The sequence below is a fragment of the Lepidothrix coronata genome, unplaced genomic scaffold (genome assembly GCF_001604755.1).
Source record: "Lepidothrix coronata isolate B3197 unplaced genomic scaffold, Lepidothrix_coronata-1.0 Scaffold8, whole genome shotgun sequence".
NCBI classification, from domain to species: domain Eukaryota; kingdom Metazoa; phylum Chordata; class Aves; order Passeriformes; family Pipridae; genus Lepidothrix; species Lepidothrix coronata.
In genome coordinates this window covers 1,150,308-1,165,825 of record NW_016690188.1, presented here as the reverse complement: position 1 = coordinate 1,165,825, position 15,518 = coordinate 1,150,308, and the positions used below count along the sequence as shown (strand labels likewise).

General features: G+C 41.5%; 1 protein-coding gene across 29 annotated transcripts in view; it reads left to right on the top strand.

The window, feature by feature from the left end:
- Positions 1-13,067, top strand: part of TCF7L2 (transcription factor 7 like 2) — a 176,585-nt gene extending 163,518 nt beyond the window's left edge. For 8 of the 29 annotated variants that reach the window (XM_017803906.1, XM_017803915.1, XM_017803914.1 and 5 more), the window contains 4 exons: positions 3,369-3,417; positions 3,991-4,041; positions 5,192-5,264; positions 10,810-13,067. In XM_017803906.1, the coding sequence (XP_017659395.1) occupies positions 3,369-3,417; positions 3,991-4,041; positions 5,192-5,264; positions 10,810-11,239 (603 nt within the window). In that variant the 3' untranslated portion in view covers positions 11,240-13,067. Of the gene's footprint in view, positions 1-3,368; positions 3,418-3,990; positions 4,042-5,191; positions 5,265-5,833; positions 5,908-6,765; positions 6,798-10,809 lie in introns of those variants that run through there. The other 21 variants (XM_017803934.1, XM_017803933.1, XM_017803931.1 and 18 more) reach the window with 12 other exon arrangements.
- Positions 13,068-15,518: the final 2,451 nt, after the last annotated feature.

Here is a 15,518-nt window from a genome sequence, read left to right as displayed (position 1 = left end):
AATTAAGGACATTTTTTCAAATCTTTGTTTTCTTGATCATCTTTTCTTTCTACTGGGCTCAGCCTTGCTCCCTGCTTCTCAGCATAGTCTGGCCTGAGGCTGTTAGACTATAGGCTTGAGGTAGTTCCTCAACACTGTGCAGTATCGTCGTCTTGGGTGTTCAAAGGGAGTATAGGCTCGACTGAGGTTTCAGGGATGCTCATTGACTGTGCCACTGACAGATGGGCACGTACAAAGCCTCAGTGTTTAGGACCTTTTACTTTTGTCCTCACCGTGTGAGCACTGAGAAACCCTTTCTTCTCAAGCTAAAAAGGACAGGATGAGAAAGCCGGTGCTTTCCCAGCGGCTTGATGCTGTACCCCCAAGTGACCTTCAGGGGGAACCTTCCTGCCTGAGGAGAGCATGGTATTTTTGCATCATCTGCAGAATTTATTTATGTCTCCTCTCCTGGTCCATTCACAGCTCTCCGAGTTACCCTCCTCCCTCAATGGTTTGTAGGGTTTTGAGCCCTTTACTCATCAAGCAGGGGAGTAACTTTGGGCTGCTTGAAGTGATTAAATTGTTAGGCATCTCACATTGGGGCTCAAGGATGAGGGCAGCTGCAGCCCAGGTCTTCAGAAACAGGAGCAGTACATTCAGGAAATGCAGCTTTCAGCCTGCACTTAAATAAGAGAAGAGTATTTGGGGAATCCTTCTTGGCTTGTTCTTGTCACAAGGCACATTTGCCTTCCTGAGATCTAATATAAGATATTAAGCCATGCTGAGTGTTGGTCTCAGAAGTATGTAAGGGTCTAGTCACCTCACCCACCACTTGTCTAGAAAATTAGTACCAAAGAAGTACTGCATTCATGTCAAACCCCATGTTGGTTTGGTTCTGTAGAGGGAGCTGCCAAAATGGTTAGCAAGTATTTATATCTATATTTATGTACTTGCATCCTAAAAATTTGTATGGTACAATGACAGAAAATGTCACAATCTGCTTGAGTCTTAGGAGGACAATCTGTGGCAAAGGCAAAACGGTGCCTTCTGCAGAGCACTTGCAAAAGTGCTGCCATAGTTCTCTCTTAAAGTCCATATGTTAATTTAGGTGCGTAGTCAAATATCTTCTTGTATCTGAGGAACTGAACAAGCAAGCCAGGTGATTCTTCTCCCTGTTTCCTTTGAAAAAGGTATAATAGAAGTTAGTGGGACCTCTGTCAGTTCTTTGTTAGGAACAGTTTTCAAAGCTTGTGTTGAAAAGGAACCAGAAATTCCTGGTCCCTGGCTGACATTCCTGTAAATCAGATGTTTTTAACAGGGCATTGCAGTGCTTTAATACCTGGCTTGAAGAGTTTGTGAAGGGCAGATAACTCCTCACCTCTGGTCTGGCTGGCCCTCATCTGAAGAAGTTATAAGGTCTTAAATTGAAATAGCCCTTGAATTCCCAAATGAACTGCTAAAATTAAGCAAATTTATCACAGATGCAGTCTATTAATTATGGAAGTGGCCTCCTTGAGATTAAATAAAAATCAGGCTTATGATCCTGAGGCAGTTGTCTGGTTTTGGTTACATTGTTGAAAGCTGGAAAATATCCACTGACTTTCACAGTTACTGTCAATCTAGATCAATATAGATGGAGCAGAGTCTGAGCCTCTTGTATCTTTATGTGATATGTGGATTTCAAGATACTATATTTTCCCTGTTCTGTTCTCAAGGAGCTTTAGGAGCAATACTTGTCTGTCTTGTCTGCCTGTCTTGTTAGACTGATGGTTGCTGTAGCAATTGACAACTTTCCATATCCCCAAAAAATTACCTCAGACGTGTGGGAGATGATTTGTCAGCAGCATCCAGGATACAGGATTATGTGCATGTTGTTCAAAATGCCTTTAAAAATGGATGGTGCACACAGCTTTTTACATCTCCAGAAGGATCTCATAAACCTGGAGCAGCCTGGGCAACAGGATGGAAGTTTACAGCCCTGAGAAAGAAAGGAGGAATGAGTACAGAAGCCCCATGCCACAAGGGCAGCTTTGGGGAGGAAAAACAGGGCAACAACAAATCAATATCCTACTTTCACATTGGGGGAATTTTTTACTAATACCTTCTAGGAAACCTATCATAATGAATGTCCCAAATGTTATAGTGCATGTGACACACTGAAGCCAATCTTGACCTTCTGAGAAGGGTGCCCATCATGTGGGAGAACCTCTTGGCTTTCCTACAATACATCTACCCCTTCAAAAGTGCTGTGAGATTCCTTCTTCCAAGACACGTTTGTTGTCTCTTGACCACAAGGGACTGCTGCTCTGGGGTCTTCTCGCTGATTCTTCTTACTGCCATGTCTTCAAAAGTCAGGATCTCTTGTGCTGTTCAGAGTTGACACTGATGGCCCAAAAGTCGTTGCTTTTAGCATCTGGGGAGTTGTGAAAATGAAATTACTCTGTTGCCTCCACTGACCTTGTTGTACTGCTCTGCAAACTCTGTACATCAGTGTTAGAAGAGTTTTCCTGGAAAAAATAGCTTTTCTCTTTTGAGCTATGCTTATTACTTTCTAATTTTTGTATTGGAAAGCAATCACTGGGTTTCCACAGAAGTTGGACTCCTAATTGTCCTCTCTCACACTGTTGGAGGGAAATTGAGAAAAGGATTTTCTCCCCACAGTCAAAAACCGTAGCAAATTGCATCGTCTTGTGGTACAGTGGGAAAGGGACACAGTTTAGCAAAATATTACTGGTTATTTTCATTGTGATAGAGCAAAATGTGGGAAGGCTCTTGGCTATGTCTGGATTTTTTTTCTTGTCCTGGCATTGCTTTCTAGGTTGTCAGTGCACTTACAAAACTGCAGGTTAGGATTTGCTCATTGCTGTGGCTTCCTTGTCTGCTCTAATGGTTGGGTTTTGGTGCTGAGGAACTCCAGGGGCTCAGTCTGACCTCACTCATGTACTCTCCCTGCTTCAATCTCCCTGTTCTTTCCCTCCCTTCCTCACCAAAACATGACCACAAACAATTTCTGAAACTTCAGGATGCAGGAGCGTACACACACGTCAAATGTTTTTGTCTTCGTGATGATCTCAGCTCAAAAGTAGCATCTTGCAAGTCATTTTCCCCCCTCCCCAGCTGCTCATGGCTTTGGTGGGTGTTAACATTGGGGGGAGCTGCAGTGAGGCTGTCCTAAAAGTCACAGGGAAGGCAGGCAGAGCCAATCCCGGCAGCATCTCCTTGGGGTCCCCCAAACTTCCCTGCACCAGGGGTGAGCTAGTGCTGGACTTCAGTGTGCTCCCTGGGGAGCTTCCCACACCAGCCACAGCCTCACTACTCAGTGCTGACTTTCAAGGACACTTGTTTTGGCTTTTTTTTAAATCATTCTCCTTTGTGTATGTTTCCTGCAGGGAAAGAAGAAGAAGAGGAAAAGGGATAAGCAGCCAGGAGAGACCAATGGTAAGTAAAAATAAGTCTAAATCTCTTGCTTAGTGGAAGTGTGGCAATCCTGGTGTGACCCTTCTAGGCACGGGGGAGGTGGGTACAGGTCTCCTGGCCTCAGGGGAGCCGGTCCCTATACTAGACAGCTTTTTTTTTTAAAATGCACTCCAATTATTTATGCATTACTGCCCTTCTAAAACTAGTAACCCAAACCACTGCATGTGAGAGCCTCGTGTGTCATTAGCTGAATTTGTACTTAGTAGTTGCCAAGCCTTTAACTGCAGAGCCGTAGTTGTAATGCCTATGCCATCGTTGTTAAAGTTGTCCGCTTATTGTGCGCATATGTGTGTGTGTGTGTGTGTGTGTGTGTGTGTGTGTGTGTGTGTGTGTTTGGTATTAATTTGGGCTGTACCTGTGTGTTCTGATGCATGCCTTACAGTGGTAAATCGCACCCATTTTAAATTAAGGAGGTTTGCCATTCTATATATATAGGAAATTAGAAATACTGCATAGGCAATCTCATAGTCAATTTCGAAGAAGCCCTAACTTAGTTTTTTTGAAGCCTTTGTATAATTTGTTCTTTTTTTTCAGAACACAGCGAATGTTTCCTAAATCCTTGCCTTTCACTTCCTCCGATTACAGGTGCTAACGTCATTTTGAGTCATTTAAAATAGTTTATAAACTGCTTTTTAATTTTTTTTCCTGCCATTATAGATTTTAACATTAAACACTTATGACATTAAGAAAAAAATACCATCCACACGTTTTGATAGTATTTATTATCTATATATCTTTATATCTATTATGTTTGATAGTATTTTTTAATTTTGTTTTTTTTTTTGTTTTTGTAACAATTGCTATTAAAACAGTAATACAGTAAAAATAACGCAAGAGTTGTACTAACTGTGCAAATTGAATATGCAGTATTTCTTTAAAGAGACTGATAAAGAATGGAAGCAAGTCAGTAATGAACCTCCTTAATCTAATGGCATTTTTCATGACTCCCACTAAGTCTTCTCACATTAGCATGCATACGCATTTTTTTATTATTATTTTAGTTTTGGATTTTTTTTTCCTTTCTGCTCAAGCCGCCTATTCATTGCAATTCACTGCCTGTACTAACTCAGCACCTTGCCATGCTTTACGTTTTATTTTCTGGCTGATACTAACATGCTCATTTCGCAATCTGCTTATCCTTATCCATTCTTTTAAATACAAATTAATAAAAACAAATAAATTGAATGTTATTCCAAAAGCTGCATTATCCCAGGAGATATGATTTTCTTTTTTTTCTTTGTTTTTTTTTTCTTATTTTGTATCTGAGTTGAAGAAAAAAGCATGTTCAGGATCTAACTTCCATACTCAGCTTCTTTTCTTCCTTTTCCCCCCCCTCTTTAAAAAAAAAAAGAGAATAAAAAAAACCCAGCCCAAATAAATATTGCCTGGAACATTCTGCTAGACCAACCACAATGACATTCCTCTACCTGCTCTCTTAAAAGGGAAAGAAACAGTCCTTTATAAAGGGATACTGCAGCTTTAATTGCAACAGCTAATCTCAAGAGTTGAATAAAATGTGATTATCACTTTCTTTTTAACTTTTAAATCAAAAGTCAATATTTGCAATTAATAACGAGGACATTGATTTTTATTCCCTTTTTTATTTTTATTTTTCCTTATTTTTATCTTTCTCTTTTTTTCTCTCCTTTTCTCTCTTCCTCTCTCTCTCTCCCCTCTCTCCCCTTTTCTTTTTTTTCCTCTCCCTTTTCTGCTCGCTTTTCTTGAACTCATTCAGACCTGAGCGCTCCTAAGAAATGCCGAGCGCGCTTTGGCCTTGATCAACAGAATAACTGGTGCGGCCCCTGCAGGTGTGTATAGTTTTCCCAGACTCGCTATGGCTGATTTGCAGCTGGTTTATTTGGTACTTTCCCCTTTTTTTTCTCCTGCCTTGTTGCTTTGTAGCTCTGTGTTGTGATCTGGAAGACACAAGGGAGTGGGACACTGCCATCAGTTATCGTCTCTCTGAAAGGATTTTGCTTTTTTTTTTTATTTTGTTGGTTGGTTTTTTTTTCGCCTTTCTCTTTGCTGCTGCTAGCCAAAAACCCACTGTAAAACAGCATCAACCATAAGCCCATCTGATCTGTGGCTCAGCCACACTTCTGCTGTCCCAGCCTCCACCCAAGGAAAGTCACTCCCAAAGCCCTTGAGTGCGGTACCAACACCAGAACAGGCACGTGGCTGGGTCGGAGGTTTTTTTGGTTTTCCTCTGGCTCATTGTGAAAGTCCTGTTTTCTTTCCTGCCCTTGGTACGAGGGGAGATTACCAAATAAAACGGAGGTGACTGAAAGCTAAACGTAGCTGTAGCTAAGATGACGCAGACCAAATGAGCTCTATCCACCATTGTGTTGTATTTTTTGTGTTTACCTTATGCTAACAGATGCAAATACTCCAAAGAAGTGTCGGGCATTGTTCGGGCTTGACCGACAGAGTTTATGGTGCAAACCATGCAGGTATAATACTACCCATTAGGCCTTTGGGGAAATAAAAGCAATCTGTCCTCTTAGTGCATTTGTGTGATTTTATTTTTTTAATCTTTTTTCCCCACTCCCCACCTTTCTCTTTCCCACAGCATCAATTGCTAATAATCTTTGATCTTTTGAATTTCTTGCTAATTTAATGCCATTTTCTCTCTTTCTTTACCAATAACCTCTCCCTGGTGGTAGAACTGGGAACAAGAAAACTCGAAGTTCTTAGAACTGGCAATTATTTTTTTGCCTTTTTTTTGCTTATTTTTTCCAGATTGCCAGCAAAAATAGTGTTTAGCTGGATAGTTTATATTTTGTCTTTCATTCGTGTCTATGCTGCCTCCAAAGGCTTTTTAAAAAGGTTCTGGGATCTGCAGCACTAGTGTTTTTCTCATGATCAGAGATGTAAAAGCCAGTGTTTACAGCTTATAATGTATTCATTTTTTTGGTATCATCTGCAGAATCAAATAGCCACCTGTAGGCTTCCATACCTCAGTAAGGTTTATGTATATACCATTTTTTAAAACGATCTGATGTCTTTTTTTTCTGATTCCAAAAATAAGTTTTTTCCTAAATTTTATCCCTGTGAGTGAGCTGTAAACATCTGTGCTCTAAACAAAACTAATTGCAACTTCAGTAACACAGTTTCCAGCATTAAAAGGAAATTAAAGATATCAGAGAGCCCAAATTTCGGCAGCCCATGTTCTACTGGAGTTTAATTCCATGTGTAACTCAGTACGTACTTCTTTCTTGGTGGAGGGATACCGAGTAGTTCTTTTCTCATTCCTTTTTCCTTATATGATCGCATTTGGTTAAATTTGTTGTTTCTTTATTCTGATACAAGCAGTCTTTGAATTTGGAATATTATGATGGTAGGTATTTCAACCCAAACCGCTCTCTTTGTGTAGTGATTCCTCTCCCACATTTTCCCCTCTTACTCATGCCAGTCCCATGTGCTCCATCTCATTTAGAATGTAGATCAGACGTCCATCGTATTTTGTGTATGCACGCAGTCTTGTTTGTGCTTAGTGTCCAGGAAAACACAGATCGAGGGTGGCGGTGTGTGTCAGTATATACCAGATAAGGCACCAGAAATGACTTCAACAGGTTGCATATAGTCCCATTTGAGACATGCTGTTGGGCTCTTAGATATCAGCACCAGTACGTATGTTAAACAAGCTTGGAAAGCAGCAGTTTCTTGAAGCTTAAAGGAAGTAGGGTTCAGTCCAGAGGAGCTGGATAGCTACTTCAGTGTGTCAGGAGGCTCAAGTCTCACTCTAGCCAAAGACTCCCATGCTGTGTTTAGTTAGGCTCTATTCTGTGGTTAGCTCGCTGCACACTATCAGCTGATATTTGTGTAGTCTAGAGATAGAGTATTTGAAGCATGTCAGACTCAGTGTGCCAAGTACCAGAACTGGGGGCACATCATGTTTGTGTTGTTTTATCTTTCCCTGGCTGCTTAAGTAAACAATATACTTTTAAAACTACATTTTATCAGCAAGGGGACTTTTTATTTGGTCTATACGGTGCTTAGGTTACATGGGAAGCATAAACCCTCTCTTAACTTACGCCAAATTTTGGTCAGAAGTCTTTGCAGCACATCAGGGACAACTTCAGTGGTATAGCCGACAGCTTTAGACTTACTGATACAGAGTTAACTGCTTTTCTTTTTTAGTTTGTTTTTTTTTTCTTTTTTTTTTTTTTAATGCATGGAGGCATTTTATCACTAGGTATTAGTTGTAGGTATTTCTCTCCTAGTTCTGGTCCTAACCATCATAACATTGCATTTGCTAGCATGGTAGCATTTTTGTAGTGCATCTTAGGTGCTAAAGATGTCCAGTTTGCTACTGTTATAAAAACTGAGACATCTTTGCTCACAACAGCTGAAGAAACTCTTGTCATCCTCTGTGGCTTTCACTCGTGGCAATTGCAGCATTACAGGTTTCCTGGTGCTGTCCCAGGGCTAGTTTTAAGGGCAGCACAAGTGGGGTCAGGTCTGTTGGTATTTACCAGACTGATGGAGCAGCTGATGTCTTCAGAGCGACACGCAGGTGAATAATCCTCACTAGTGATTCTGAGGGGGGATGGGTAGTATTTTTATTACAGCTTTTAGGAGAGCAAAACTGAGGCACAAGTAGTTCCTTAGATTTTTTCTTATTCTCCTTCACCAGAGTTGCCTGGTGTTGTTCACTTCTGTTAAAATTAGTCTTGCATGGGGTTTTGCTGTCCGTGCCTTTTGTCCCACATGTACATGTACATGTACCTGACCACAGGTAGCACATGGTGGGATTGACACAGTCTGGAGAAATGTCTCCCCCCCTTGAGCCATCATAGTTGAAGTAAATGGCTTTCCAGTGGCCACACTGTTAACGAGTTTAATATACAGCAGAAGCAGAGGAAGCAATCTGCTCCCTTAATACTAATCAAAGGAAAATTACTTCAAGTAGCAGAGCAATGAGTTTAGTTTTAAAAAGGTTGTTAATTTTGCAGAGTCGAAAAGTCAGGTAGACCTGGTTTAAGGCTGCTTTGCCATGGAGGCTCTTTCTTTCAGGCCACAGAACTTAAATAATATTAAAAAAAAATTGAAATGCTGGCATACTAGATTCAAACTGCCTCCAGTTAAATAATTAACTGCCTTGTAGGTTCAGTTAAATGACTTCTGGACCCCCATCAATGAGGCAGGCAGAGCTTGAGTCTCTGCTTGCAAGTAATTTTAATTTGATGATGGAGAGGGAGTCCTGCACTCTCCAGATTGTAAGAATGCACCTTTCCACACAAGTAATATTGGTGAGCTTTGTGAAGCTTCAACTGTTCTGCTTTGCCACTGGAGCTGTACAGAAGGTCCAGACATGAACTGAACCCCAGGTAGCGCTGCACAGCTGAAGCTAGAAAGTGGTGAGAGAGGAGAGGGGAGAAAGAGCAGCAGAATTGTCTTTAGTCAAGAGCCAAAGACTATCCGTGGTGTTTGTTGATTGTAGAAGAATTAACAGGTTCTGTTTTGAGCCCACCAAATTAATTTTTTCTGTCTTTTAACGTTGCTCTAATAAAGCATGGTTTACAGCCTTCACTTGCTGTCTTCTATCTTTCTTTCTTTCTTTTTAACATTTAAGTTGCATGGTTGTCTTTAGTTTTTTAGCATGTATTGATCTGCAGGCTAACATGGTTAAAACTCTAATAGCCCTAACCCCTTACCTTGCCATGTGGAATGTGGAGCAGAACATGAGTCTCTGGAGGAAGGGATATCACAGCACTGGTCCCTCACTGAAGATGGTAAAAGATGGGTTGCCAGGGTTGTTCTTCCCTTCCTGGCTATGGGACATGATATTTTTTACTTCCAGGATCAAGCTGGTTTGATCTCCCTTGTGGTCAAGAAGCATCTAGCCCCATTGCCTAGACGGCAGAGCTTGGTTTAACCCAAGCACGGTTACCATACATAGGGGAGAACACTGGCGACCAGCAGTGGATTTGGGACACCTGTGCAAGTGAGGAATGACCCAGTGACCCTCAGCTGCTGTGCCACACTCAGGCACTTCCTCTGATGGAGTTTCTGAGCTGGGGCAATGTATCCACAGGAGGGGCAGAGCAACCTACTCCTTCACATTGGCGGCTTTGTGCAGCTTAGCTGAGCTTCCAAAGTTTTTGTGGCAGAGCTGCTCTAGGCAGACTTTGTCAAATGCCTTGAGCTGTATTACAGTGCTTCAGCACTTCCCATGGAAAGTGTGCTTGTGAGTAGGAGGGCTGGAGAGCCAACATTCTTAGGGTCAAAGTGGCCACTGAACATCATTCTGCCAGATGCTGTGGTTGTTCGCCTCATTATTTCTGTCCTACTGCTAGAATTGTCTTGCATATACTTGGCAAGAGAGATGGTGTGAAACTGTCATCTGTTTTCATTGCTCCTTGACATTGTTAAGTGGACAGAGGGAGGAGAAAAGATCTCAGTCGGGTCACTTGTTTATTAGAAGGTGAGCGGCTCTTGCGAGACTCTCGTATTCCCTGGTGTGAAATAAGCTCCATGTTGCTCTTCACCTTTGTACCTGTCATCATGCTTTTCACCTACCAGTTACATGGATGGCCTCTCAGAGGAAAATTCCCCAAAATACAGATGAGCAGCTTCCCAAATCTACCACTCTCCCCTAAAACAAAAAGTAAAACTGAGTCGATTTAAAGCCACAACCTGCAGGCCATACAACCAGTTATTCTTGTTATTTTGGATCATGCTCTGTTTATCCTGTTCTTTTCCTGTTTTTTCTTCCGTTTGCTTTGTTTGTTCGTTTTGTTTTTATTTCCCCTCTCTCTCGTTCTCTCTATTATATATATCCCTCCTTTCAGACTCTTGACATTTCTGGATTTGGTGTGGTTCTTAACAGAGGAGAAAGCAATGAGCGGTAGTTTGCAGCTGTTCTTGCCTCCCAAGGGCAGGGCATCGTAAGAGACGACAGGTGACACAGGTGTAGCCCTGTTGAGTTGGACAGCATTATGGGACATCTTGAGATACCATCAACTATCCAGAGTTTTTATTTTAGAAGGATTAAATTTCTTTATTCTTTTTTTTTTCCATGGAGGAAAGTTTGCAGATTAGCACAGTGGGCTGCAAAACCCACTTATCTGATTTTCTGATTATTAAAATAAGGAAACGAGGCAGCCTGAAAAGCAGGGGGGGGGATGAAGACACAATTGGTGAATCCTTTCCAAATCTTTTAGCCAAGGGGAGGTTTCCAAGTGGGCTTGGTGCCGAGAACACCCCGCCAGACCCCCAGGATGGCACATGGGGCCAGGGTGCCACCCATGCAGAGCCCAGAGTAGCAAATGGATGGCTCTTTGCTTTAGATAACTGTCTCCATCAGCATCTCTGCCCTCTATTCACAGATAACTCTCTCCCTGTTTCTAGGAGAAAAAAAAAGTGCGTTCGCTACATACAAGGTGAAGGCAGCTGCGTCAGCCCACCCTCTTCAGATGGAAGCTTACTAGACTCTCCTCCGTCCTCCCCTGCCATGCTCGCCTCCCCCTCCAGAGACTCGAAACCACAGACTGAACAAACACAACCCCTCTCGCTCTCATTGAAGCCCGACCCGCTGGCACACCTGGTGATGATGCCACCACCATCCTCGCTCGTCCTCGCCGAGAGCGCTGCGAGCAAGCCCGGCGCCCTGCCTGCCGCCAGCTGCCCCAACGGGGCCCTGGACCACCCGCCGGCCGCCCTCCCGCCGGCCGCCGCCGCATCCCTAGCACAGCCCTCGACGTCCTCCTTGCATTCCCACAGCTCGCTGGCAGGGACACAGCCCCAGCCGCTCTCCCTCGTAACCAAGTCCTTAGAATAGCTTTAGCCTCGTTAGCCCTTTCGGTTTTCTTCGGGGGGATTGAATTCTGTTGGTGTTTGGGGTTTTGTTTTTTTTTCCTTTTCTTTATTTTTTTTTCCTTCTCCTCCTCGTTGTCGTCCACTGTTTGTCGTCGTTTCTTGGTTTTGTTTTTAATTCGTGCCATGTGGCTACATTAGTTGATGTTTTATCGAGTTCATTGGTCAATATTTGACCCATTCTTATTTCAATTTCTCCTTTTTAAATATGTAGATGAGAAAAGCCTCATGATTCTGCCAAAATTTTTATCAACAGCTGTTTAAAGTCTTTGTAGCGTTTAAAAAATATATATATATACATAATTGTTATGTAGTTCCAATAGCTTAGTTTTAAAGACTGATTTTAAAAATTAAAAAAAAAAAAGAAGCAATTTTGAAGCAGCCCTTGCCGGAGGCATTGGTTCTTTATTATTTGTATTAAATACGAGCTTGCGAACCAATCATTTTACATCTGGTTTTTAAACCTTTAAGGGCACAATGAATGCAGTGCCGCTACTACTTCTTTTTTTTTTCTTCCTTGTGTGAAACAACCTTTATTGTGATGTTACTTGTTATTGTTTAAATGTACAGAAACAAAGGGTTAAAAAATGTGTTAATATACCTTGTTCCATGGTGTTGTTCTTTTTGGGGGAGGGGGCGCTACTCAACAATTAAAAGTATCACAACGCTATTGGACCAGTAGTATTTATTGCTTTAGAAATTGCTTGTTGTATCTGTATGTTGTCCCTTTTTAAATGTTTTTTTCTTCCTTCTTTTTCCTTGAAACATTGTATAAAGGGGTTTTTTTTTCCCTTAGTGTAAGCATCTTATATATAACAACTCATTTGTACAAGGTTTTTAAGTTTATATATAAATGTGTATATATATATTTTTTCCGGGATTTTGTTCTTGATTTCTTTTCGTGATTTTTTTTTTTTTTTTGTGCTGTATGAGATACAGTTGCCACCAAATGGACATTTGCAGATGCATTTTTTCAAGGATCAATAGTGTAAAAAATAAAATTGCTTTAAAAGCCATTACACACAAAAAGACTTGAAAATTTAGCAAGGGAATTTTTAGCAACGCTGTTTGGAAAAATAGCAAGGTCCAAATGTCTCCCGTTCAGAACTGCAGCTGAATCCCCTGCGACATTAGGACTGTAGGCTGTGTGCAAAATTTTTATGTGCCAAAATTCTCAGTGACTTTTAACTTTCTCCCGACAACTTTATTATTTTTTTTAATGCTGTAATTTTTTTGTTCATCATGTTTTGCTGTGATGTTACATAGGTAGATATGTATGTAGTTTTAATGTCACCTATAACAGACGTGTTTGGTAGCAGATTGTCCGGAAAGCATTTAAAATGAAGAGGTATAAACCCTTAAGGGCCAAATTCTGTATATTAGATTATTCATAAAAGGAAAATCAGACTGCCACTTTTATGTACACTTACTACATACAGGTAGGTAGCAAACTTAAAACAAAAAAAAAACTAGGCATGTTGATGTTGCAAAAAACGCTGTATAAAGCTGAAAAATTGTTCATCTGTTCATTCAGTGCCATTGTAGTTGACATGAAGCGATTGTAAAACTGTCTCAGATTTTTCTCTGGTTTATTAAGATGCTAACTATAACATTTTTTGTGAATACTTTGAATGTTTCCTAACAGTTGTGATGTTACTGTTCCGTTTTATGCTCTTATTCCGATTTTCATTTTTAATGGTTTGGAAGCCATTTTTTGTAATGAATAAATGTTCATGCTGTACAGTATCTGTAGCATGCAGTTCTGGATTAATAAAAGCAACTTAGTATGTGCAGAGATGACTTGTCAACTCATTTATGCGTTGACTGCACTTTATCTGGCCAGAAAGATTTACAGGCCAAATGGAAAACTTCCTGGAAAAAAATCTGTGAAAATTGTGGCAAGTTGCAGCCTGTTCTAGTTGTGAGAAATCCCGTTTCCTTCGGGTTCCCATAGTACTGCCTATGAAATGCATTTGCACTGACCCTCTCCCTGCTCGGCACACTTTTGCATGAATATCAGTGATTGAAAATCCTTTTTATTTAAAGGAAATGGCACATGATTTGGCAAAAGACAAATGGCATGTGGGCTAAAGGAATGTCGTCCTTCTGTGTGAAGTGAGCCTGACTGGGGGACAGGAGATCAGGGCTGATGATAACCTTTAATTTTCAAATGTTTCTGTTGAACCTGGTGATCCCACAACACAGGGCTACAAGGGTCACACAGGAGAGCCCAGATAGCCCTAATTAGTCAAAGTCCTTATGCTGGCCTTAGGGTTTATCTCCTGGACACAGATTTAAGTCCAATTTTGCACTTTTTTTAAGTGCAGTGAGCCCTTGCAGCACAGCCTGTTCTTAGTGCTGAGCATCCAGCATCCAATTGACACAGCAGCGCCTGCAGATGCTGTGGGATGGGAGTGAATTTACATGCAAGAATTTTTATTACATGGTTGATTTGTTTGAGTTTTTTAAGCTTAGTGGGGATTTAAACATAATTTCCAGGAATCTGTCACAAGTAGATGTCACCACAGCCCCAGTCATCTTGAAAATCTCAGTCAGAGTAATTCCTATGGCACTCGAGGGCAATGGAATGTAAAGGTCTCCAAGCAGGTTTGTGCAGGTGCATTGCTCAGGTAGTGCACTTCAGTTGTCTTGATGGGCTCTGCAGCAAGGGTAAGTATTCTGCAGAGATGTGGAAACAGGGCCATTTTGGTAAGTCCAGTCCCAGTGCTGGGACACTGCTGTCCCTTACTGTGGGGTCCAATAAAACCAAAACTGGCTACAAAGTGTTTGTTGGCTGCAGAAGGAGTTTGCTTTGTGAGGGGCTGGGAGGCACAGGGCGAAGTGCTAAATAATGTTTAAACAATATATAGTGCTTTAAATTGCTAACAATTACTAATTTACACGCCAGAAGCCTTTTGTTTATTTGTTTGCTTGTTTCTTTAAATGTGTTAATGAAGGGCAACATAACTTGCTTCTTATGTCCAATTAGAAGGATTAAGTCGTGGTGAATTTTTTACCAGGCTCCATTTATCTCCCTTGATCCGAAGCCTGATGGTGTTTTTGTTGTGGTCTAACATTATGCTCCCCTTGACTTCAGCAGAACATGTCCCCTCATCACCCGTGACAGGCACATGGGCAGTGTGGGTGGGACAGGGCTCTGTGATGGAGAAAAGGACATTGCTGTAAAGCCTTTGTGCAAGGTGCCAAATTTTGCTGTTGGTAGCCAGCAAATTGAATGCAATGCTCAAATAACTCTCCTGCTAGTTAAGGTTTCTAGGGAATTTTTTTTTTCCCCTAAATGTTTTGACTCCTGCTAGAGCACGGCCATCCATCAGCCAGACACATGTGCTGCATCTCTACTGGGGATAGCTGCTCTCTTCTAAAGTAAGGCATAGTGCTCCAGGGAGATCTTTGAATGCCATGATTCAAAGTAGACACCATCAAGGTATGATTCATATATTCAGCAAAATACTGTGCTCTTTGCTTGCTCCTTTATTAGCAAACTTTGGAAAGCAGAGTCCAAAAGCACCGTTCCTGCACAAATTGGTTTTCCTTCTGTGTGTGTGTTTGAAAGATACGCTGAACAGAGCTTGCAAGTGGTGGATAACTTGTGCTGGGAACTTGTTTGCTGTGGAAAACAATTGTATATTCCTGGGAAAGCAACTGCTTGTGTTTCCTATAGGTTGTGCCATGGCTTCATCCCTTACAGGGTTTATGCCTTCAAATTTGCCTCCAATTTCCCTTGCTTTGAGGAACTGAGCTGGGTCAAGGCTCCTAGGAGAAAATTCCCATTATTTATAGGTACTACCTTTGTGCCCAGGAGTTACAGCAAACGACCCCATCACTCCAGGTACACTGGAAACATGGTGAAAAGACATCCCTTCCTATACACTGTAGGTGTAAAATAGGGTGAGTAACAGACCCCAGGGGTATGACCTGATCACCGTGTTCACCTCCAGATCCACAGAAGTGAGGGCAACTTCTTGAGTGGGGAGGTGACAAACTGGCATGTTCTGTCCTTGTACAGGGCTGTCACAGGACAGTGTGGAGCCCTAGTACAATAGGTAATTAACTGTAGCTGTTGCTTCCCTCTGTTTTTATGGACTAAGGCAAGGAAGGAAGTCAATGTATTGCATGTTTGGGAGACATTTATTTTCTATTAGTTTTGTAAATCTCTTTTTTCACTTAATGTATGGAATTTTAAGAAGTTTAAGCAATTGCTGACTCAATAAAGCAGTGCCACA